At 38.8% G+C, this 24,491-nt stretch overlaps 1 protein-coding gene across 28 annotated transcripts in view; it reads right to left on the reverse strand.

Moving 5' to 3' along the window:
* The window catches only part of ANK2 (ankyrin 2), a 359,385-nt gene that overhangs the window by 109,873 nt on the left and 225,021 nt on the right, over positions 1 to 24,491 (reverse strand). For 23 of the 28 annotated variants that reach the window (XM_061443294.1, XM_061443134.1, XM_061443156.1 and 20 more), the window contains 5 exons: positions 22,144 to 22,242; positions 20,769 to 20,867; positions 6,457 to 6,555; positions 2,471 to 2,656; positions 2,011 to 2,034 (listed from right to left, as the gene is read on the reverse strand). In XM_061443294.1, coding sequence (XP_061299278.1) covers positions 2,011 to 2,034; positions 2,471 to 2,656; positions 6,457 to 6,555; positions 20,769 to 20,867; positions 22,144 to 22,242 — 507 coding nt within the window. The remainder of the gene's footprint in view (positions 1 to 2,010; positions 2,035 to 2,470; positions 2,657 to 6,456; positions 6,556 to 20,768; positions 20,868 to 22,143; positions 22,243 to 24,491) is intronic. The other 5 variants (XM_061443172.1, XM_061443163.1, XM_061443218.1 and 2 more) reach the window with 1 other exon arrangement.

Consider the following 24,491-nt stretch of genomic DNA (forward strand, 5'->3'; position numbering starts at 1 on the left):
AATTTTACCCAGTTCAGCTGTAACATAGCACAGTCTTTCAGGCAGACAGTACAGTTCTCACATGAGAGGTTATCAAAAGTGCTTCATTCCCCACATCAGTCTGCTGAATCAGTGCTCAATAAAGTAGTTTTCATCACAGAAATTATATATGAGACATTATTATTATATTAGGCATTATTATATATATTAGCCATTCTTAAAGAAAATAAAGGAAGTTTCCTTATTACAATCTGGAAGCAACATGGGTCTTTTGGGCTGCATCTGTTTACTGGTTTTGGATAAATGACAGCAGAAGTTGTTGGGACTCTTATTTTGCTGCTCTTAGAATTAGAAACATTGACAAGATATTTCCTTCATTATTTTTCTTTTTTTTTTAAAAAAGCAGCAGTTATTCAGTATGTAAAACAAGAATTTGGTGTACATGAGAAACATGTACATTATAAGAATATAAATAACAGTATAAGAATCTTAATTATTTATACTTGTACACAATTTGGATCTCAAGTGATCTGGAGAAGCCTTGCCATCTTTACATCAGAAAAAAACACCATTTACTTACTGCCTCTTGATCACTAGAAGGTGAAACCTGCTCTGGCTACGAGATACAGAATTGCTTGACAACAGAAAAAATACTACTTTTTCAGAAACCAGGATACAGAGCAAGCTTTTAGTCTCATTAGTAATTCAAGTAGAAGGGACCTTGCTTTTGATGTTTCCCTGAAATCCTATACACTGATTTGATCAGATATTACTGTTTGAGACAGAAATACTTCCAGACCATACTGTATTTTCAACTAGGTTCATTTCTTTCAGCATACAATTCATCATTTTTAACTACTCGTGGAATAAAGAAATGTAGGCACATGTTGCACTCCAAAATCTACTTTATTCCCAAAAGCTATGGCAGCTGGCCAACTACTTTACCCTGATTCCATTTACTTCCCTGTCAGCCCACAGATGATCCTAGTCATTGTAGAGTCACACACTCACTAAATTCATAGTCTATTTGAGGATACTGGGCACAAACTATGATACTACGTTTAGCTTTAGATTGAATGTATGTATATTGCATTAATAACTACCTACTTATGGATACATGTCTGCCTGGTGACAAAGGCAAGGTACAGAGAAGGAACTTCCATGGTGGGTGAAGGAGAGGTGCCCCCTTCACATTTATTACCACTGTGAAGAACACACCCTTGGGCACAGGCCAGACAGAAGCTGTCAGCCTTTCAACTCTTATCACCTGCTGCCTCATGGCACCTGCTCACACAGGTGGGTGCATTCAAATTTCATTCCCTCATCTAACCAAGAAACTCCATTATTTAAAAGTGGGCATTTAAATAATGACCATGTTGCTGGAAAGAATTCTTTTTCCTAAACATGACGATAATCTTTAGGGGACTAATCCTATTTCTGGTCAATCAGACCCCTGATTTTTAGTGGAAGTGCTTGGAGATTTCCAGAATCTGTATGAGAAATGTAATATCATCTTTGGTAGCTAAACTGTGATTATGTGCTATCCCTTAAAGATTTTTCAAATCTTTATTGAAAATATCTTACTAAGAACAATGGCAAAAGCAAGCATATGCTCTGAACAAGTTTCTTCCTTGGAAGATCTGATTATATTTATTATTGTAAAAGAAGGCAAATGAATATTACCATTATTCTGGCTGAGCCAGACACCTTAATTTAGTTACACTAAAAGAGTGCATTTTCATAATTACTGAAATAGAGCTAGAAAAGCATCTTTGTCCCCTCAGCTCCATTACTTGCTTCACACTTCCTTGAACTCATGTGAATTCTCAAAAGTTTACTTCAATAGTGACAGAAATAAATGCTAAGACAAAGGATGAGTAAAAACAGGTTTGCTGAGCCACATACCTCTATGCATTTAAAAAGAGCCATATCTTCACTTTTAGTGCTAAATAATAAAGAAATACTGCTAGAGGGCAGAGAAGATAATTATAAGTAACAGAAAGAGTAATTAAAAATTTTGGATCTCGGTACCTCAGTTGTCCTATTCACCATCATCTGATGCAGCATGGTTTGGGAAAAAGAGGAACAATATTAAAGACTGGCTGCAAAATGAAGAACAATGTTGCTTTCTGAAATGAGTTATGCTGTTAATTATGGGAAAAGCAATTCAAGCATGCATTAACTTTATACAACCTATGTTCCCATGGGCAACAAACCAGTACCCTATTTAATAGGGAAGCAGTGCTTCCACTTCCTTTCCAGTGTCTTCTGGTTTACGAGAAAGCTGGTTACCAAAAAAAATGGGAGGAGTAACTAAGAAGCAGAAAAAGTAAGTAGTTTGCAATTGCTGTGTAGCTAAACACCAGTGATACTGGTCAAGCAACTTGTATTTCCCCACAGAAGAAACTACCTTTAACCATTAAGGTGAAGGCAGTCAAGTTTCTTGCCCATCGGCACTTAGCTGCATGACTCTAGGGCAGCACCCCGTTACCTTGGACTGCACATCAGCATTATGGTCATTCTGCAGCAAGAGCGCTGCTGACTTGGTGTCATCTTTCCTAGCAGCAATATGCAGAGCAGGTAATCTCACTTTCCCCTTGGTGTCATTTTCCAGAAGGATGGCCACTGCCTGGTTGTGTCCTTGTTGCAGTGCAACAGCGAGAGGAGTGAAACCATCCTGGTAGAGAAGGAAACAAGGTGTGCTCAGTAAGGTGAAGGATGTGCAAGTTCAGTGATTTGCATAGTGCTGTTCACACACAAACATTTGGTAAGCACCTTACCAGCTGTCTTCTACCTCTGCACCACTGTCTCAAGTGAAATGACACTGGAGGCCCAATATTTTAAGCCAGACAGGATTTCAAACATGTCAGAAGCACACTTTTCCACTTCAAAGTAGTCTTTTTTTTTAATCAAGTTCAAGCAAAGGATCATTCTACAGTACCCCTAATTACTTCCTATCTTAAAACAGGCCACAAAATATATTTTTATCAATATTTTTGTAAGGATTACTGAGCACTGAACAAAGTAGATGCAAAAAATATCCAGGGAACCTGTTTCTGAATATCTCACGTCTCTGCAAAAAGAATCGCTTTGGCTGCATTCCCTGCTGTTTCCCATTCTAAGTTATACATGGACTATGAGTCAAGAAAGCCAGGTCATGTTTAGAAATTTAGTCTAATTTGAAGCAGGAAAACATTAAATTATTTGTACTTTTTTTCTGGGGGGGGAAAAACAAAATCAGAAAAATCTCTCTGCTTTTCAGTCATGGTTTCATCTTGGTTTCAAAGTTATTTTCAAATTGTCTTGCTTCTCTACATATGCCCCAAATTGCCAGTGTTTTAAAACATGTCACACAAACACAACTTGCTATTTCAGCTCAAGTACTGCCTGCTTTTGTATCTTAGGAACAACTGAAGAGTTGATTATAGCCAGAAAGTGAGAAAACTGGTTTGGATACACTGTAAAAGGCACAGGAACGAGACAGAATTAATTTGGAATAGGAAAATGAAAGATGATAAAATAATAAAGGACAAGTTAGGAAGGAATGAGAGGTAACATATGCTGAAAGAAACATCTGAAGAATTGCCAAAGCAATTTTTCCCTTTAGTAATCTAATAACATTCACTCCCTTTGGTGTAGAACTCTGGGTAGGTGCATTGCAACAGCGATACTACCATGGTTTCTTTCTGTAACAGAGATTAAATTCTGTACAGTGAATTAAAAAAGGGTGAACAGCTGACAAAACAGCTGAACTGTAAAGATAATTCTGAGATTGGGGCTACATTAGGTGTCGAAATGGCTTAATGCATTTGCCTTTCACCTTTGGGAACATGAGAGCAAATCGTGGATTAGAGACCCTATGAAACTGAGCTCATCCTTACTCTCATTTTGTACGTATACGGATGTAAGTGTGAAAGGAAATGAGATATATCCAAAGGCAGTGCAAGTTTCAAAGCTTCAAAGAGAACATCATCCATTTCATTTGCAACACTTTATCTTCCACCCTTCTTAGACACAACTCTATCTGCATCCCTCTCCTATTGCTTCTGGAAAGGATGACTGACCACAGCTTGGAGAAAGCATTTCATTTCCCCACCTCCCCACACTGAGGACAGCCAGACCTTGATGCTAAACAGAAGGTCCTTCTCCATGTATCTGGTTAGCATCCTTTTATCAGGCTGACATCCCACCTTATTTAATATATCATTTTCTCCATTCTGTTCAAGAGACTAACTGTGCGCAGGTGTGAAAGCAGATAGTGGGTCAGACCATCCTTCTGTAACATTAAAATCACTGAGACCATCATCTCAGCAAGACCTGAAACCAAAACTTACTGAGTTCAGTCATAAGGGAGTAGAGAGCCACTACTTTCCAATCCACAAAAGTGAGAGGTGACCTTTCCAATGGCAGAAGACAGACTTGGACTCAGTTTCAGAGTGGGGGGCATTTGATTTTTTTCTCTCCCCTGTGCCTTTTTTAAAAACTATCGGACTATACTGTGAGCTCCAGTGACATCTGAATGTCTGCATTCAAGTAGAGACCCCATTAATTATAACAATCTTGGTCCTGCCAACTAATGAATGAATTTGCAGTGCACTTGACCATCACAGCCAGTAAAAGTCACTGGGAGAAAATCTGCAAGCAGGTGACCCCAGGCCTCAGCCATGCCGGGCTCCTGGAGAGCCCCAGTTCCACCTGGCTCCCTCACAAGCAGCGTATTTCTGCCACATTGCCTGGCAATCACATGGGATTTCATACTTCAGAAAGCTGACATGTAATGTGATCGCCATATATGCATGCCATGAGAGGATTATTTCAGGAGCTGTAGCCAAATGGTACAGTATCCATTGAAAGAAGAGACAGTATAGCAGCTGTTAACCTTAGTGATTCGGTTTAAAAGAAAGGAGAGTGAGCATAAATGGCCCATCATTTTAAATTCATGCATTTCTGAAGGCAATCCAGAATGGGCATGTTTATGTGCAGAATAGGGAAAGTAATAAACGTGAGCAAAAGCTCTGGCAGGAGAGGAACTTTCCTATTACCACTTAACATGGCACATCCATATCCCTAGAACAAACAAAAGCCAACACGCTTTTCAGCACATATCCTCCTCACTCATCCCTTTGGCTTGGTATAAAAGAACATTCGGCAGAAAGAGAAGAGCAGGAGATAGAATGAGCACAGGCCTCATGACCTAGGAGTTTTTCCCACTGCCCTTAAATTTCCTCATTTTCAGAAGGAAGTTCTTACGATTGAATTCGTCTTCAGATGGGGTCACGTCTCTTACTCTGGTGTTCACCTTGCTTGCACTGAAGTTACTGCGCTTTACAGCACTGCAGTTACATCCAGAACCAAGCAATTAATACCATCCTTCTGCACATTTATACCCTGTGGCCAACAGTAGAAATAAAGTGCCCGAGGACAAAACAGCACTTTGCCTGCTGAGCTCGCTGATGTGATCCTTGTTAGTCATTTGATTTCCAACTTATGCTAATCACCAAAAGTGACAAATATTCGTATGTTACACAAAGTCGCAGGCAAGCCTCAGAAGCAGAATAACTTGTCTGGGCAATTGCTCCTCACTTAGGGGAACAGGAGCAGGAGGTTAGACTAAGAGACCTCTTGGGGCCCCTTTCTACTGTGGAATGGTTCTGGGAACCTGGCACCACAGAGCCCCTGCTCATGACCTGATCTAGAAGGAAGCTTGTCAACAACTGACTGTTGATACTAATAATTTTTATACTACTTTACACTATACACAGGTACCATTCTGGACACAGTCTTCATAATCCTAATCATGGCGTCCAGATTATGTTCCAAACACTTTGTAGCTTGCTGAGAAAGAAGCTGAAGCAAACCTCCAAACTACCTTTCCCCAGAAGACCCCTTATTCAGCCAAGAGTGTGAGATACACTCTATAATATTCAATTCACCGATTTTTGCCCAGAATTTTTGCCCCTGTTGCTGAGGTGATGATACTTTTAGGTGCTTGAGACTTCATGGGTTTTGTTGAAAACATAAATCTGTTCAAATGAAATGCTGTACCTCTCCACTTACACTGTGACTTATCTACTATCCACTCCATTCTTCTGACCACCCTGGCCTCCTGTAATTTCTACAGCCCTAGGGATCTCTCTTCAAAGCCTCCATCATTTTTCAGAAAAGTGTCCAGGAAGTGGGTATGAGAAATGGGCACAAACTGAAGGTGAAAATCCTGGGCTTACTAAACTTAGTGGAAATTTTGCTGTCAAATGTACCCAGCTGGATTTCATCCCTTGACTTTGTACCACTTCCAGAACCATTCACCCTAGTCATCTGTGCATGCAGAAAAAAAGAATAAGATTCATAAATATAGCTCGTTTGAAATTAAAGTACAAAAGTTCTCAAAATACTCCATTTGAAAAATCTTTTGGCTTTAAGCAATCTGGATGTAAAGGCAAAGGAAAATAACAGTGTGTAAAAAAAAATACACCTCACCTCAGTAGCTGTGCTTTGGTTGGCTCCATTCTCCAGGAGATACTTCACCACTTCAATGTGGTTCTCTTGAGCTGCCATATATAAAGGAGTAAAGCCATTCTAGGAAGAACATACAAGGAAATATTATCATGAAGAAATAGAATCTACCAACAATAATGAACTCCAAATAAGTATAAAGCTAAAAATTAATTTGTGGTTTTTTTATCTGAAATGTTTTAAGTATGTAAGCAGAATAACTTTGTGTTTTTTAACTTAATATAGTAATGTTTAACATCGCTTAAACCCACAAAACTCTGTGTTTTCACACTAATTTTCTTTTGATACATATTTTAGGGAAGCAATGGACACACTATTCATACAGCTATTCCTTGCTGATAATGCTCAGGGACTGTAAAGCTGTCAATAAAGTTTTGTGAGAGCTGACAGGGAAGCAAGGGTTTCTTCCATTTGTTACACTAAGCAAAGACATGATCCCCCTGAAGACCATAAAGCCAACACCTCATGACAAGCTGAGCAGAGATGACAAAGGCTTAACATACTACATAAAATTTTGTAATACATAGAACATTGCAAATCATCAAACATAAAGGAACTGAACCTTGCAAAATAACAACTGCCTTTCTGACAATAAAGGAGGTTCATCTCTCATTAAATTATAAAAATGCATCAAAATGGCCGAGAGTCCTTAATCTGCTCTGGATAATGCTCTCGTTAAAAAAACTCTTCTAAGTTAATCAAACTACAGGCAAAATCATTAGAAATACAAGTCCTTTCTTCCCATTAAAATACTTTAATGCAAACAATTTTAATTAATTAGCTACAAAATCCTTATGAAAGGAAGGCATGGAAGTGAGCTGTCTGCCTGATCAATAACTCTTCTGTGAGTTAAGACTGTTAAAAGGGCCCTAGAACAGCCTTTCATATCCTGTAGATTACCATATAAGATAAGAGGACACAATTACCTATGTTTCTGACAGCATTCTTCTGTACTGGAATGGCACTTTTAGCTAGAACCAGACTTCACACTTTTTTTTTAATTATTTTTTATCTCGCATTCTATGACAACAAATGATAAGTCTGCATTTACATAAGCGGTCAGAATTGATGCATAAACTGTGATAACCAAGAGCCTTGTTTCAGAGAAGCCAGTATTATTCTTTCTAGCAAACTTGCTGTGGAAACATTCCAATAATTTTCTATGAAATGACATTTTTCAGTCACTATATAATACAGTTATACAATAACTGTATTATGTCTTCACAACCCCCCTCTGCATTAACAAATGTCAAAGATTGCTCAGGCAATAAATGTCATTTATGTTGTATATGTCATGTGATATATGCCACATATGTTATAGCAAGTCTTTTAATACTGCTTTGCACAATATTCTGGCACTTCTATCAACAACCTTGGGACAGAGAATTAAAAAATAGCACTCAGAGAACAGCCAGCAGCAATGCAATGCTAAAACCTTGACACTGAGATGTATTTTGAATGGCACTGCACAGTCCATAGCAGGTATTATCCAGTATTCTCAATAATGATTCAAAGGATGGAATAGAGTGCTCTTATAAGAGTTACAGACAGCACGAACAAGATGACCTACAAGTACACCACCCAACAGGATCATAATTAGAAAAGTTCCTGTTATCCTGAAGAGAAGAGCTGGAAAGGTACCACAGTAAGGACAAATACAGGTTTCTCCACTGCTGCAGAAAAAACAAACTATGCAAACATGGAATGACAAGAAGAATTCTGTAGATGAGGACCTGGAGGTCCCAAGAGGTCTACCAGAGGGCCATTGGTCAATGAGCTCATTCTGCTGTAATAAAGACTTTTGTTGCATTGGTGTAAAAATACATCTCCCTATGGAAGCTATTTTTCTCAAAGAAAAATCTCCAGGCATAGAGACTGAACTGGCAGTGGGAATTATGCACAAATTGGTTTCTTTTTGACTTTGTACAGAGTAGCAAAGGGAAAACTGCAGGCAACTGAGTTGTCTCACTGTTTTGGTTTTCCTTCCCACTCCAGAAAGAAACAATATGGCAACCTATTAGGAATAACTAACCATTATGAGGTACTACCATGAGTAGTACCATTCCTACCATGAGGTAGCAATTTTCGACCTACCTCATTGGTATTCTAATACTAAAGTCTAATGTAGCAGTTTATTAATTGGTAATATGTGCCATTTGTAAACCCCTCCTAGCTGATTATTACATAGCTGAATACAAGGATCATACCGACTAATCTAAACTGGGGGAATATGAGATTTTTCAAGCCCAGGTAAATCAACTTGCTTAAAAGCTTTGAAGAATCTTACTTTTTCTAATCAACTCAAATCCCTAATTCTGGAACACGATCAGGGCAATAAATCCTGGATTAGGAGACATAAACAATATGCACATGACTTCGTAACCCTTGTGCGCTAAGTAGTACTAAATGCTTTTCCACACAGAGACCCAGCAGAGTGCCCATTATATCAAGGATATCCTCCTCACGTGCTATAATCATACCTGAAACTACAGCAACTCGGGGAGGAAATTCTTGCACATAAACTTGTAGCCTTTTTTCTTTTTCCCTTCAAGCTTTATTTATAGTGTAAACCTACTGTGTATATATACTTTTTTAAAAATCTGGTTTATTTTGGAAACTGCAACACCATTCCAAGGTCTATATGCAAAACTGCCTATACAAAAACACACTGGAAAAGCTTCCCCTGAATTTCTCCCCCTGGCTAGGTCAAGCCTGATTTTTCCTGCTGGCAGGATCAATTCCACTTTCTCCATAAGGATCTGGTTTCAGTGCTTCTAATTGCAGTGTTCCCGAACTCAACACATCTGGCTCTTGGACAGAAAATGCCTATTTTAGGATTTCCAATATTAAGGGCTCTCCTTGGCAGGGCTCTGCCTGATGGAATGACCTGCTAGCCCTACTGCAGCTCTTCCTTCTCATTTTTGCCCCAGACCCCAGGACTTGCATATGCCTCCTCCCATCCTGAATAGTTTCTATCATGTGTTTATCTGTCTGTATCCCACACAGCAATTTCTGTCTGGCTCAGACAGTCCTGCAGTTAAAGGGAAATGCCCACAACAAATGCATATACTTCTCTTAGTTTCCTTTACTCTTGTTAATCTAAAATCCCCTTCCCTCTTTCTCATCTTTTAGTTTCAAAGACCTATATGCCAATACTTGGTCTCTCTGTTCTGCTTCGAGAGATATTCCAAAGCTCAAGACCCAAGATCTCTGCAAACTGAAGAAAATGTATTTCCCTTAGACTTCTGTTTCAATACCCCAAAGCAGCTTCTACTGAATCCACAACATTCTGGTTAATGGTTCTCCATGGACATATTGCACAGGAGACTGACCTCTCCCCTTAGCACATGGAAGGTTTACTGGTACACATACAGAAGGTTTACTGGTCCAGGGGTGGGAAGTCTTTATTTCAATGCATTTTCCTTCAGCTTTTGAACCCAATCTCTATAAACACAGTCCAGAATTAAAGTCAAAACACTAACTGTGGCATACAAATGTGACCTGGAAAAGGCGAAATACATTTTTCCTGAAAGCCCAGCTGTGTAATTATGGTATGTCTGTATGTTTACGCTTTGTATGTCATCTGAAAAATAGAAATTAATGTTGTAATGATATACAACATACATTTTCAAACAATGATTCCATCAGAGTATTTGTAGCGAGGACAGAGTACTCAGATTTTATTATCCTTACAAATGTATACTGCAAAATGTTTACTACTATCAAATAAAGTTATAATGAGAAATTAACACTAAACAAATAGAGTATCTTTTACACTCCATTCTTTCTACTACATTCACTGACTTACTTGCTAATTTGAGAAAATCAGTAGCTCTCAATGATTCTTCAAGTTATTAATGCAAATTGGCAAGTCTACATATGACTCAGAATTTGTATAATTAAATTTTGCCGAAGCCCTAATGAAAAACACAGTCTGAAGAAACAGAGGGATTATTAGAGCATTTAGAAAATCATCCAAATAGTTGTATGGCTTGGTTGAGCTTTCTTGTATGGCAGGCTTTCAAGGAAAGCCTCTTTGCATGGCAGTACCCAGTGATCACAAACACGCGTCTTCCAAACTGATCAGCAGAGCCAATGTGTTTGAGTGACAAGTTTGTCCATGAAGATCTGGCCTTAGTGTCTATATACTTACAGTATCTATGTGCCATACATCCACATATATCTCTTCATATTCATACTGATAAGGAAAAGAGAGAAAATCATGATATATTATCTCTTCCCTCAGCTGGCCTCTTTGAAGATGAGACATGAGAGTTCACAACATATCCTGTGATTAAATAGGTCATGTAAACCCAGATGCTGTATTAGAAGATCACCAAGGTTACCAGGGAAGATGAGACGACCAACATCTAACACAATTATTTATATATAGCAAATGCTCATTTCTACTCACTCTTTGAGATGTCAGAGGGTCAACACAATCATATTGCCTGATCCAGACCTCCTCTGCCTCTCTATCTCACTCCACGGGTTTTCGTTTGGTGTTTTGGTTACCTTCTCCCCCCCCGGTTTTGTTTCACATCAAGGAAATTAAAAGGTTGTTTGCTCAATGTTATAAATAAAAGCCAAATTAGTTAGGATTTTTTTGCTACCCTACTTCTCAAGCAACATTCAGAGAAGATCATGCTCAGAAAATACTGCCCATATAACAGCTCAGTTTCCTTTGGGTCACTTTAGAGTTTCAATCACAGGACCTGGCACTTAACATAAACTATGAGAATCCTTCGTGTAATTGCTCTACTTTCCTCCCTATGCCCCCTTCTCTTCCTGCTCATTAGAATTTAAGCCAGTCCCAAAAAATAACTGATTCTGGCACAAAGGATGGGACAAGGGTGAGACAAACTTAATCTAAACAGCTCAGATTATAAAATTTTCTGATTTATGGTCATGCATTAATATACCATTTTATTCCATAAAATAATGAGAATTTCTGGGTGCTTTAAGTTCAATAACCGTTTCAGTATTTTTTCTATTATTTAGAATATTGCTTAACTTCCACAAGAATGGCAAGTTCCTGATTTAAATTTTTATGCAGTGATATGCCACTCATCTCCGTTTTCCCCATTTTTCCACAGACATTGGCCTAAACTAGTAATATCTACATCTCACCTTAATAGTTAAAAGACAGTAACTCTACCTTCACTCACTGTTTCCCTTAATCTCAGTCTCCAGTAATCTCCACTCCATCAAAGGCTATTCTCTCTCAAACAGGAGAACTTTATGCAGGGAAGAAAAAGGACGGAGGCAACAGACACAAGTTGAAAACAGGAGGGACTTTCTGAACATCAGGAACACTTCTTCACTGTGAGAGTGACTGAGCACTGGCACAGGTCACCCAGAGAGGATGTGGAGTCTCCATCACTGGAGATGTTTAGAAGCCATGTGGACATGGCCTTGGGCAGCCTGCTGTGGGTGAGCAGGGTGGGCTGGACAAGATGACCTCCAGAGGTCCCTTCTAGCCTCAACCATTCTGTCATTGAAGGAAAAATCCTATAATGATCCAAGGAATTAACACCAATAAATGAAATACAAGAGTTACAAATAAATGCAACACTGCAAGCTAAATTAAGAACACACATCTTGATAGAACCATCAATAGCACAATTCTGGGAACTTTGTTGTGCATTATGCTCAGAGCATTATTTTCAGCCATTCTAAAAATAAACTTTCCGTAACAGGATTGTATCTTCACAGGAGAGATTCTCTGCCTAAAAGGGTGAATTAAGGATAGATCAAGGTACCTACTTTAACTTTTAAAAGTTGCCTTTTTTGTTTATTTGCTATCTTACATCAAAATCCATATTTTTTTTTTTACATACATATGTATTTAAATATGTTTGTATATACACACATCCCTATATATAATCTGTAACTTCACCAATTACATTTCTCTGTTCCCTTAAAATACATCATTTTCCATAAACCAAATATATAATCCACATTAAAACAAACATATAATCCATATTCTTTTTCAAGAGAAAAAAAAAAACTCAGAAATATTTTGACTATTATATCTATATTTATATTCAAGCAAATATGCAATAGTGGAATCTGTGAAGATATGCTCAAGGGAAATTCATGGCATGTAATTTTAAGTTGCCAAATTTAAGGCGCCTGAGGAGTATCATTTTGCTATGCAGTAAAAGGCAAGTGGTCTACTCCACGCAGAGATTGAGAATATCCAAATCAAGAGCTGACAATTTAAGCAGTATGAAATTGGGAATGCAAAGGCAGATGGAAGGAACTACCCTTTGTCACGTCTATAACTTAGGATGATTAGAAGTAACATCTTTACTATCAGAACTGGAAAAAAAAATTGACTGCACTGTTGTGATGCTGACAGCACCTGCATGGAGGGAATTTTTGTTCTGTCTATATTCACATTATGAGTGAGAAAGATTCAGTAAAACCACCTCGTGGGTACATCAACGACCAGCTAAATTAAATACTGTAGATTTCTGGTACTGATGAAAGCACTTTATGTCTTCTGACCAGATTCTCTCCTCTGTGTTTCAAAAGGAGCAGCACATTTTCCTGGGGTATCATTTGCTTTTATAAGAAACTTATAAAAGTGCTAGCAAAAAAGATGACACTCAAATCAGATGGATGCATTTGTGAGCACAGAATTATACAATATAAAGTGGCACAGCTGTAAGGGCACAAAAGAGCTACTAGATTTTTCTCTACTGTGAAATTATTCAATCAGTGCTATTTAGGTGACAATCCTTATGTTCATTACCCACAGCAGACGCTGAGGTCTGCTGCGCCCCATAGTCTCTAAAGATTAAAGCTGAAAAAAGCATTTAGGAAAAAGGCTGGAATTACTGGATTGGGGGGGGGGGGGGGCTGGTAAATCTACTTTACTAGCTTCGTCAGGGCAGAGTCTTGGTTTTGCCTTCCAAACACAGTACAGTAAAAGAGTCCCACATCTCCATATCACCGTGCCGCTTCTTCTGCAGGTGACACCAGAACCTGAGGTTCTCATCAGGTTGTTTTTCCTTTGCTATATGAATCACTTAGGGAAATGGGAAAGCCCCACATAAATGCTCCAATACTAGCAATCACTATCGTGTTCACACTCTGTTACCCACTAATTCTATGTCAACCTGTAAGTACCGCTTTAATGTTACATGCACAGGCATCCCGCTCAACTCCACTTTGAGGGCTCCCTGAGATCACACTTCAAGATCAGGAAGAAGGTTGTTTATTACTAACTGGTAATCACTGTAAGAGACAGGCAGCTGAGACTTAGACTAGTTTAAGGCAGGACGAATAAATATCTCTATTCTTTCATTGTTCTTAATGTATTACTTTTGTTTACATCAAAATCCACATAATCCTTCAGAAGGCATTTCTTCCAGTTAAGAGGTAATCGGCCTGATCCTTTATTATATTACCAGTAATGAACTGCAGCTAAATGACTCCTCTTGATAAACAGAATCTAAATATCTGTCTCTCTAAATATACTGATATAAAAGCAGAAAGCCCAGTTGGTGGAATTAAAGCCTTTTGCCGTAATGCAGCAGAAAATACTCTGCAAATTACGCTCCATTCTGAAGGTAAGATTATCTTTACAAACAGCAGGGAGAACAACCTCTGCTAAAGCAAATCCGAGGGCATCCTGAGAGAGACAAGCTGAGAATCACCTAAATCTCCCTTTGCTTTTGTGGTAACATTGAATATGGACATTCAATGAGCTCTTATCACTCCTTTTTGGGAAAGCATATTAAGGCTGGAAATTTTGTGCTACTCTAAGGATTGCTTCAATCTCATGGAGAGTCTGGATAAGAATACTCTAACAGTCATGACAGCATCTTCTCTGTGTTGAAATAGGAAGTGGCAACCCTAAAGGGGGCAAATTTAACCAAAAAAAATTCTTGGCTAATGAGCTTGCAATGAGCTTAGAGCAGGGTATTGAGGAAAGGAAACCAGAGGGCTTTTAAATAACAAGATCAGCTTGGGGGAGGACTGATTTACGTAATCCTTACTTTCTGTATCTGGGTCACTTTAAATAATCTAATGATTAAAATGTAGCTCCTCCTTTTCTGAGGTCCCCTAAATGAAGCAGCACTTCAAGCACAACCTTAGCAGCTGACAGGCAACACATTCGATTCTAAACTCAGCGGCAAAAAATTTTAAAAGTGAAAGGAATTATTTCCTTCTTAGTGACTCCAGGAAATGATAGATCCCTTACAGTTACTGGAGTGAACTATATTTCCTCATTTTATCTTTCACTTTTCAACTCTTTGCACCTCAGTCACTTGACACTTGTCAAATCCCCTCATCCTAGGAGGTGCAACTCCTTGCATGAGGCTAAGTTTCTTTGACCCTGTTTAGAGGAAAGGAGGGTCAGGATGGATCCATTCCATAAGGGATCCATGGTCACAACAGATCAGCATCATTGCCACAGGGACTCAGTTATTGAGACTATTGCAGTCAGGGTATTGTCACATTTGGCAGGCTAATACTCCAGTTATCAGACGTCTCTGATGTCTATACACAAGTCAGAGGATAATCTGACTTCAAGAGAAAGTAACAGGGATAAATGATAATTTATCAAAGAGAAAGGCTGGACTGGCTAAACCTGGTGCTATTTCTTCCACCTGAGAAAAAAATGATCAAGAATTGGCACAAGAATTCCTAACATGCCACAGAAGCAGACACTCATTGAGAGGAAGATTACAAAAAAGCATTACTATTAAAATACACAAGCAACAACTAAAAACAGGTTTGGGGTAAAGAAGCAATCCAGCTCTGAAAGGAAGACACCACTGGACTCTGAATGTGAAGTACCTACAGGATCGCCCAAAGAAGTGATTACACATTACATCATTCCATGGGATGACCTTGTTCTGCTCTGCAAAGAAATGTAATCAAAGCTCAGAGGAACGGGCTGGACCAACCCCAGTAGATCCGTTACTCATTTCGTATTATAGTTCGCACCATTCTGTCCCCAGACAAAATGTTGTTTTAGCAATGAGTGCAGCTTCGTCAGATTCTATACATGACCAAAAATCAAGGTAAAATCTAGAAGAGAAATTGCAGAATTTTTTTTTTTTTCTCTTGATAACCCAGATCTAGTTCTTCTAACGGAACTAGGAGCAGAGTCAACCAAGTAAAAGCTTTAGAGATACACATATATTTTCTTCAGCACTACTTGTAGCAAAAGGCACTTCTAATTGAGCCAATTGCACACTTGTCAAATCCTAGGTGGAATTCTATGCTGAAAAGGGACCAGCAGCTTCTAGATCTCTGCCTGTTTCTGGGTGTGCCCTTATTTAAGCATTTGCTTGCAACACACTCAGGGAAGATGTCAGCTCTCAAACGATATGCATGCGGGTGAAAGTGGAGTCATTCAATTAGTAATCACTGTGCAATTAGGTTTTGTATCAAAATAGAAATTACTTTTCTAAAAATAGCAGCAATGACATATTAGTTCCAGAGGAACAGACTTTCTAAAAGAGGAAAATGAACAATGTAACAGCTCTGAAGCCCAGCATGAAACTGAAGGGCAAAGCAATCTAACAGAAAAACAAAATCCATAAAATCAAAGGCCCAAATGCTTAACAGCCTCAAATAGTACAGATGGGATTTGTAATCTCAGTGGTTACCATGTTTTTAATAGCATTTTCTGAGATAATTCTGTTATTTTTTCATTGCAAGGAACTACAGTGTGGTGTTTCAGATGTCACTGCTGGTAACTTGATAAAGACCAGAATTTATGCAATTTAATGAAGAGAAGGAAAGGAAAAACAATAAATTTCTTTTATCTATCAGTTTATTGGCAGTGAAGAAGTTTTGTCACTGTGACAAATTGTCATCACTGGAAGTGAGAATGACCTTGAAAGATACCAAGTTCTTTAAAGAGGAAGTTACGGAGAAACCTAAGTAACTTCACTGGTATTAAATCACTAGCAAAAAATCGCATTTAGGAGGGGCCTAAAAAAATAAAGTGTGAAATAACAGAGATACCAAGGAGAGAATGTAATATACCCTTAATACCAACAACTGTTCCTGAAAGATTTCAGAGTGACAGTACAGCATCTATTTTAAAAAATGTAATTGAGAAAAAAAAATAAGAAAGAGAAACAAAGCATTTCAGCTATAGTTTCTCACTTTTTAATTCAATTTTACCTTTAAATTCATATTTTTGTTCATTTCTGACTTTCCTAAGTAAGTTCTTTCCTGATACGACTTTTTCTCTCCACCTTCTCACCAATGACATACTTCCTCAAAAAAAAAAACCTTAGTATTTGAGTATTCAAGCATATTCTGCTCATTCTCTCTTCCTATTTCTATATAACTTCATAATTTTCTTTTATGACAACCTCTAGTTAGGCATGCTTGAATCTTTCTGGATCTTTTATCATAAATCACATTCTCTTTTTTATTAATTTTGAAGTTTGTTTTCCTTCTCTTTATTTTTCTAATGTTTATTTTCCATGATGATATATGTTTCTTGAGTATATTAATGCTACTGTGAGTAGAAAGGCAGCATTCATTATCCTCATTCCATTCATGAAGCATAACAAAATTACTTTTTTATTTTCCAAGGAAAGCAGCTGGCAAATCAGAATTAGAACCAAAATCTTAGGAGTCTGCTCAGAGCCCTAACTAAAAAAATACATCCTTTCCACCCATCATATAAACAACATATGTTCATTCATATCCAAATTACTAGTTACATGGGAACATGTGTGTGACTGCTAACACAAATACTTTTCAAAGTGCTGAACACTCTGAATAAAAACTACCTAAGTACATTTAATATTTGCCCAAAAGGAGACAGATCTAGATCCATATGACAGAGCGGTCCCTGCCAGGGACAACTTCCACTGGAAATGCCACCTCAGCAGCAAAAGCCTCTGAACATCTCCTGCCTGAAGCAGCTATTGCCCACCTCTTCTGCAACAGATACCCAGAAAGACACAACCCATTGGCCATCACAGCTGGATCACATTGCATGAAGGACTCACCCTCCTATTCAAGTCAACAAGACTTGTTTTATTAAGACAACATAGCATAAAGCCGAGTCATAGATAACAGCACTTGCAATTCAGACTTCCTGGAGGCAAGGAGGCAGCAGTACTGGAGAAAAAATGTCCTCCATTAGATTGATTCAATCAACTCAGGTAGCAAATACCAGTTAACAAGACTATGTACATCACACAGGATATCCAGTGCGAACAGTAAGCACATTTAAAAGTAGAATACTACATAAAATTGGCCACACTGGATGGGGCTTGGAACAATCTGGTCTAGTGGAAGGTGTCCCAGGCCATGGCAGGTGGAATTGGAAACAGATGACCTCTAAAGTCCCTTCCAAACCTAACCAGTCTGTGATTCTATGATAAAACAATACCTGTGAAAACCATTTCCAATTCTGTACAATTTTTTTCATTTATTTTTCCTAATTTATTGAGAAAAAACCTTTATGAACACATTCTTTTTTTTTTACTGCTAGTTCTTGACAGGAGTATCATTTTTACAATACATTCTTTTATCATGGTCAAAATCCTAACATTAAAGACATTATCTTCTTATCTTCTTCATATGAAAATGCTGATGAAAGTATGAAGAAATCATACAGTGATGTCATTACAAAAGGAGTTTGTTAATTTTTTGAGTAATGGAATTACAACATTTCCTATCTTTAATAGAAGTAGGCCACGAGGATGATCAGGGGACTGGAGCACCTCCCGTATGAAGACAGGCTGAGAAAGTTGGGGCTGTTCAGCCTGGAGAAGAGAAGGCAGCGTGGAGACCTCATAGCAGCCTTCCAGTATCTGAAGGGGGCCTATAAAGATGCTGGGGAGGGACTCTTCATTAGGAACTGTAGTGATAGGACAAGGGGTAATGGGTTAAAACTTAAACAGGGGAAGTTTAGATTGGATATAAGGAGGAAATTCTTTCCTGTTAGGGTGGTGAGGCACTGGAATGGGTTGCCCAGGGAGCTTGTGAATGCTCCATCCCTGGCAGCGTTCAAGACCAGGCTGGACAAGGCCTTGGGTGATACGGTTTAGTGTGAGGTGTCCCTGCCCATGGCAGGGGGGTTGGAACTAGATGACCTTAAGGTCCTTTCCAACCCTAACTATTCTATGATTCTATGATTCTATGGGGAGTGTTTAACCATCAGTTGCCCTGAGAGAGCTCTTTAGCTGTTGCTTTGGGGTGAAAAGCATAATAAAGAAAATACTTTTAAAATCTTGGAGTCAGGCACCTTAAAGATATTTTCAATTTCTCTTTCTTTTATTCTAAAATGTAATGAAGGTACAGACAAACATCCATTATATAAACCTATTTGTTCACCTCTTGCTCTCTGCTTTACACTGTCCATCATAGATTTGTAACATCAAACAGCGAAAAACCCCTCCAGCTACCAGTTTCTCAGGCCTGAGAAAGCAAAATGTGGTGCCAACCAGACTTTGGATGGACTCTGACAACTCAAAAACTTTTACCAACTTCTCTATGTTCCTAATGCTCAGGGAATGTGCTACAGAAGAGGATTGAGAAAAGCATCTCACACAGGCCCAGCTATCCCTCTTGAAACTCTCTGCAACCAAGGCAGCTCCTAGCTGCACTGTTAAATCTGATCACCTCTTCTTGTTCTGCTCATGTATCTGCTGAGATTAAGCTAAGGGCCGTTATCTTGCCTACAGGCACAAAGTGCTAGGAGAATTTAATTTTGAAATTAATCAACCCCTGAAGAGTGACTTGTTTTTCTCCTTGTCTTTGTTTACACCATTACTACAGAAATGGTATCTGTAGTCAATGAATGATACACTAGGACTCAGAACACTGTTAGCTCCATGATTTACTTGAAGAATGTCACAAGCTGACTAGATGCTTCAGAAAGACGCATGTTCTTTATCACATATAGTCCTCATCTGTACCATATGCTCAGTTCCTCATAGCTAGAGTTGCCATTGTTAAGGTAGCATTTACAAACATTGACCTAATTATTCATTTGATAAATTGTTCCTAATCCTAAACAGAGGAAATAATACACTCAAATATGCGTTAGGATAACATGGTCAGTTATTCCATGGCGCTAATAGCATGCCTGTTTGATAGGGCAGAGGAGATAGAGACAGTTAGCTTGAAAAAATGACATTTGTGTCCCCAAGGAGGCCACAGAGATGCTCCGGGGGCTGGAGCACCTCTCCTATGAAGACAGGCTGAGACAGTTGGGCTTGTTGAGGAGAAGGCTCTGTGGAGGCCTTGTTAACAGTCTTCCAGCGCCTACAGGGGCTACAAGAAAGCTGGAAAGGGACTTTTTATAAGAGCACAAGGGGGAATGGCTTTAAACTGACAGAGGAGAGATGCAGATTAGGTATTAGGAGGAAGTTCTTCCCTGTGCTGAGGCCCTGGCACAGGTTGCCCAGAGAAGCTGTGTCTGCCCCATCCCCGGCAGTGTTCAAGGCCAGGTTGGATGGGGCTTGGAGCAACCCGGTCTACTGGAAGGTGTCCCTGCCCATCACAGGGGGGTGGAACTGGATGAGCTTTAAGGTCCCTTCCAACCCAAACCAGTCTGGGATTCTATGAAAACAAACCATCATCTAGCTAGTTTGCATTATGTTGTTCACTGCAACTCCAGCACGTGTCCTTTCTAGCTCTGAAACCACAGAAGGCAGGCAGGTGCTATTGCAGCCTCCCTGAAACCAGGGACAGGGGAACTGGTCATCAGTCAGTCCCTGCAACAACACTCTCCGGTACATTTGAGAAGAGCAGACAAGATTCCTATCAGCGGAAATAACAGGGCTGTCTTAACAATTGGTTTGCCTGACAGGAAAAGGTGAAATTCCTCAATTTAAATGCATGTTTCAAACTTCAAAATTCTTTCTGATCACTTACAGAAAGAGTTCAGAATCCTGGTGTAAGCTCTCTTCAATTTTTTAGCCAACAAATTACCATGAAAAGCAACGGTATCAATCAAGTCTTCAACAAACTGTCTTCTTTATTGATATAATGCAGTATTTTTACAATTTGAAACATTTTAGAAATTCCTAGTGTGCTTTAATAAATTGTCTCAGAAATATTTCCATCAACAACAATGCGAGTTTCTGTATCAATGGTATACAGTTACTTCAATTTGTTATTTACTTTTATTCTACTTACCGGTGAATGCTCCATAAGCATCAATTTGATTGATTTGTCAGGCTTGGACCTTTGGAATCACTGACTAACATCTCAGATCTATCTTGTAAAATCTCACCAAGTAACATTAGAAGAGAGAAGAGGAAACGGCATCATACCTGAGACTGTGCATTAATATTGGCTCCTTCCTTAACCAGAACCTTGACAACTTCAGCTTGGCCTGCTAAGGATGCAATGTGCAGGGCTGTATTCCCTTTCTGTTATAGGGAGGGAAAAAATAAAAGACATGACCCCTTCTTCAGGAATTACTTCAACCAGCAATTCTTTATAACATTCATTTTTGCAGCACAATTATACCTTACAGTTCCATGATATTCCATAATCATTACAGGGGTAGGACTGGGAGCTGCAGCCATGAAGATTTCTTGAATGGCTGTGAAACAATAACATCCTAGCATAACTTTTCAGGGAAATTATGGAATGGCACTGGGGCACAGGACAAACTTCTAGCTAAGGTTTAGTCCAGCAGGCTAGCAGGTTTTTTTTCATTCAGGTCCAGAGATCATGTGCTGCAGAAGGCAGCTGAAATCTGAAAGTCCTAAAATACAAGCTGTGAATCACATATAAAGTGAGATTTCCCAGTACAAGACCCAAAAGGAAGATCTGACTTAAGTAACAGAAACCAGCCTCTTAAACGCAGAAGATAAATCCTTTTTAATTTTCTCTAATAGGCATAAAAATGAAAATGCATCTTTTTCAACTGTTTTAAGAGATACACTGCACAACAAAAATAATCTCTCACAAAACAGCAGCAGACCACTGCTTTTCTAAGAGCCTTGTACTTTTTCCAGGCCAACCTCTCATCCTGGGAGCACTATTTAATTGGCTTCATTAAAGAATCAAGGTTCTCAAAACCAGACCACACCCCAAAAGACCTTTCTAGAACATGATGATTTTACCAACAGCTTCTCAGAGAGGGGGGCTTAAGGAGGTTTTTGAAGGAGGGAACTTCTGTTTTTAAATCAATGCTGAAGATCACAAGTTCAGCAAGAAGTCCTCTGAGCTAAGGACCAAGCATTAACCTTGATGGAGATGCTGTGCATCAGAAATCATAAAAGAAAAAAAAAAGTATAAGAGAGCACCACAGGGGCACAGTGGTGGTAACTAAATACAAAGGCTGAGCACAGACACCCAACCTAGACACTACTTTCACAGTCCAACTTTCACAGATTTTAAAACATCTAATATTTTGAGTTATATTCACTCCCTCTCTAATGGGGACCTACCCTTGGAAATAATGAAAAATATGGCATTAGTAAAACTTTTAACACTTCCCCTGTAAAAAGATAGTACAAATAATAATCTTTGCCTCTTCATTTACTACCCATGAGATTCAGCAAAGAACACAGACTCGCAGGCCACAACAGAAATCGCAGTTTAAATATCAGTGAGGTATCTTCTTTTTTAAAAATTTTCTCCCACGTATTTGACTTTTCCTTCTTGTGAATAAACTTACAGGCAGACAGGAATTACCTTGGTGGCAGAATCCACAGCTGACCCTCTTTCCAGTAATTCTTGTACCAGTCCCACATGGCCTTCTTTAGCTGCCAGGTGCAGAGCATTGAGTCCATTCTGTAAGCACAACGGCCACATCCATTATAAATATCAGTTCTGAAGATACACATTCCTACCTTACCCTGGTATAAGAAGAAGATTAGTAGCTTGATTACTATTACATCTCTCAGCTGACTGTCTACATAAGTCAGATATTTCAGACTCAAGTTATTTAAGCCAAGGCACAGTGCAGAAAAACTCTCCAATGACATTTCTCTCAGAGCAACAAAGACATCAAAAAAACACACTTTGCATGTATCCATAGGGGATTCCTTCCTTTTGGATAATTTATATTACCCCACACTACTACCTTGGGTATCTCCATGGAGCCCATTATTTCAAAATTTTAGTGTCTGTCTGCCTTCTCTTTAACCTTACCTAGCTCCACTGAGGTATTACCAACACAGAGAAATCACAAGACTTAACCAAACTTACACATAATGTATCTATTCAATCAGGATTATTCCAGGCTGAGGCAGCTGTCTTGAACTCTGGATTCTCCTCCTCTCCTCTGGGATAACTGGTATCAAACAGCAAACCAGAAGCACAAGCAGACCAAAATGGTTGCTGGTTAGACATGGCTTGCAAACAGTATTGATCCTTGACTTACTACCTCAGCTGGTTTCTGATGAGCAAGTCTTCATTAAACTTTGAGATTACAGTATCTCATTCAAAAAGGAAAAGAAAATGAAAAAAGAGCTATGGTTTTCAAAAAAAGCAGACTAAGAAAGTCAGCATCTAAACCCCTTTCACATTAAGTACAATTAGGATACTATATCTCTTGCAAATTCCAGCCATGTAAACCATACCTAGCAACCCTAGGTATACCCAGGTATACCCTTCCTAGTATACCTATTCCACTCAAGGGAAAAAAAAATGACAGTCTGCTGTAGCTGTATTGCCAACCTATTTTTCATGGTCCTACAGTATTTTTCAAGGCACATCAGGCAGGTGATAGCAACAGATACTGCCATTGCCCTCAAGCATTCTCTTTTCCATATTGCAAGCATCATAAGCTATACTCAGGTAGCTAAGTAACTTGCAGCAAGCGTAGCACAGTGTGATTTTTATCACTTTATTTGCCTCTAAGCATTTCATAGTCATTTAAGTTTTAAAATAAACAAGCACATTTCTGGTCTCTTATTTGTCCATCCACAGAGGCTGCTCAAGCTTGTAATTCCCAGTATGATCTCAAAGCACTCAGCACTTCACAGGACGCATTGAAGGGGAGTGGGGCCGATGGCTGCAGACACAGCAATCTAAATGCATTTCTGAAGTAACTCTACTGAATTTTACATTTGTGTAACCAGCACAGGAAGACTTTGGGGTTAAATTCAGAAGTGCAACTATGAGCTGATGGAAGGCTATATTCATAACCTGCCAGAAGAAGAGTACCCTTATGCTGCCTGATAGCTAGGAAATGTTAATGGGAAATTTGGTTTCAAATCCCATTCTGTAGGTAAAGCAGCAGCAACCAGATCTTACTTATTACAGAGTAACACTCTTGCTTCTAAGCTACAGAGGCAAGAGGTAGCAACAGTGCCATGCCCTGAACTAAGGGTAAGTTCTTAGCCAAAATTATGTGGTGAGGTTGACCATAATCATTGAGATGAGGAACACTGCATATGTCAGTGAATTTCTGTAGACAGAAAACATCTCAGAAAGCTCTAATTTTCCTTGTTTTTTAATCTCAGCTGGGTATTAAATAACCATCACTGCTACCTACAGTGGTTGAAAGCTTTGAAATAGTATTTTGTGGGAAACACACCAAGTTCTTCTCACTGCTTGAGAAAAAAGACCTGGTCTCGTACCTAATCTCCAGTTCAGTCATCAACATTTTCTATGAGTATGAAGGGTAACACTGACTCCTTACAACTTCACACAGCTGATGTATTGCTGTTAATGTATTATTAATTGCATTAATGACATGCCATTAATACTTTTTGCCCTTTGTGAGCAAACTGAAATCCACAAACAGCAGAGACTGTCCCAGTGCTTAATCAGTAGCAAATTCTTATAATACCTGTATTCATACCTCTAAGACACATATCTAGTAATACCAAATTAAGCAGCTGAAAGCTAATATTATTGCACAGATTATGTAAATTTCTTTGCAATGTATGACTGTCTTCATTCATTAAAACAAAGATAAAATGAATACATGAGGTCAAATAAAAAGGCTATGGGAAGCAACTACAGCCTAAATACAGCTCCTACTGTAGACATTCAAATTCTGTAATTCCCTTAATAAAGTAAGCTGGGGCAAG

This window comes from Pezoporus flaviventris, unplaced genomic scaffold (genome assembly GCF_033815535.1).
Source record: "Pezoporus flaviventris isolate CSIRO_AGI_PZ_B2104156 unplaced genomic scaffold, CSIRO_AGI_Pfla_v1 ptg000002l, whole genome shotgun sequence".
Taxonomy (NCBI): Eukaryota; Metazoa; Chordata; class Aves; order Psittaciformes; family Psittacidae; genus Pezoporus; species Pezoporus flaviventris.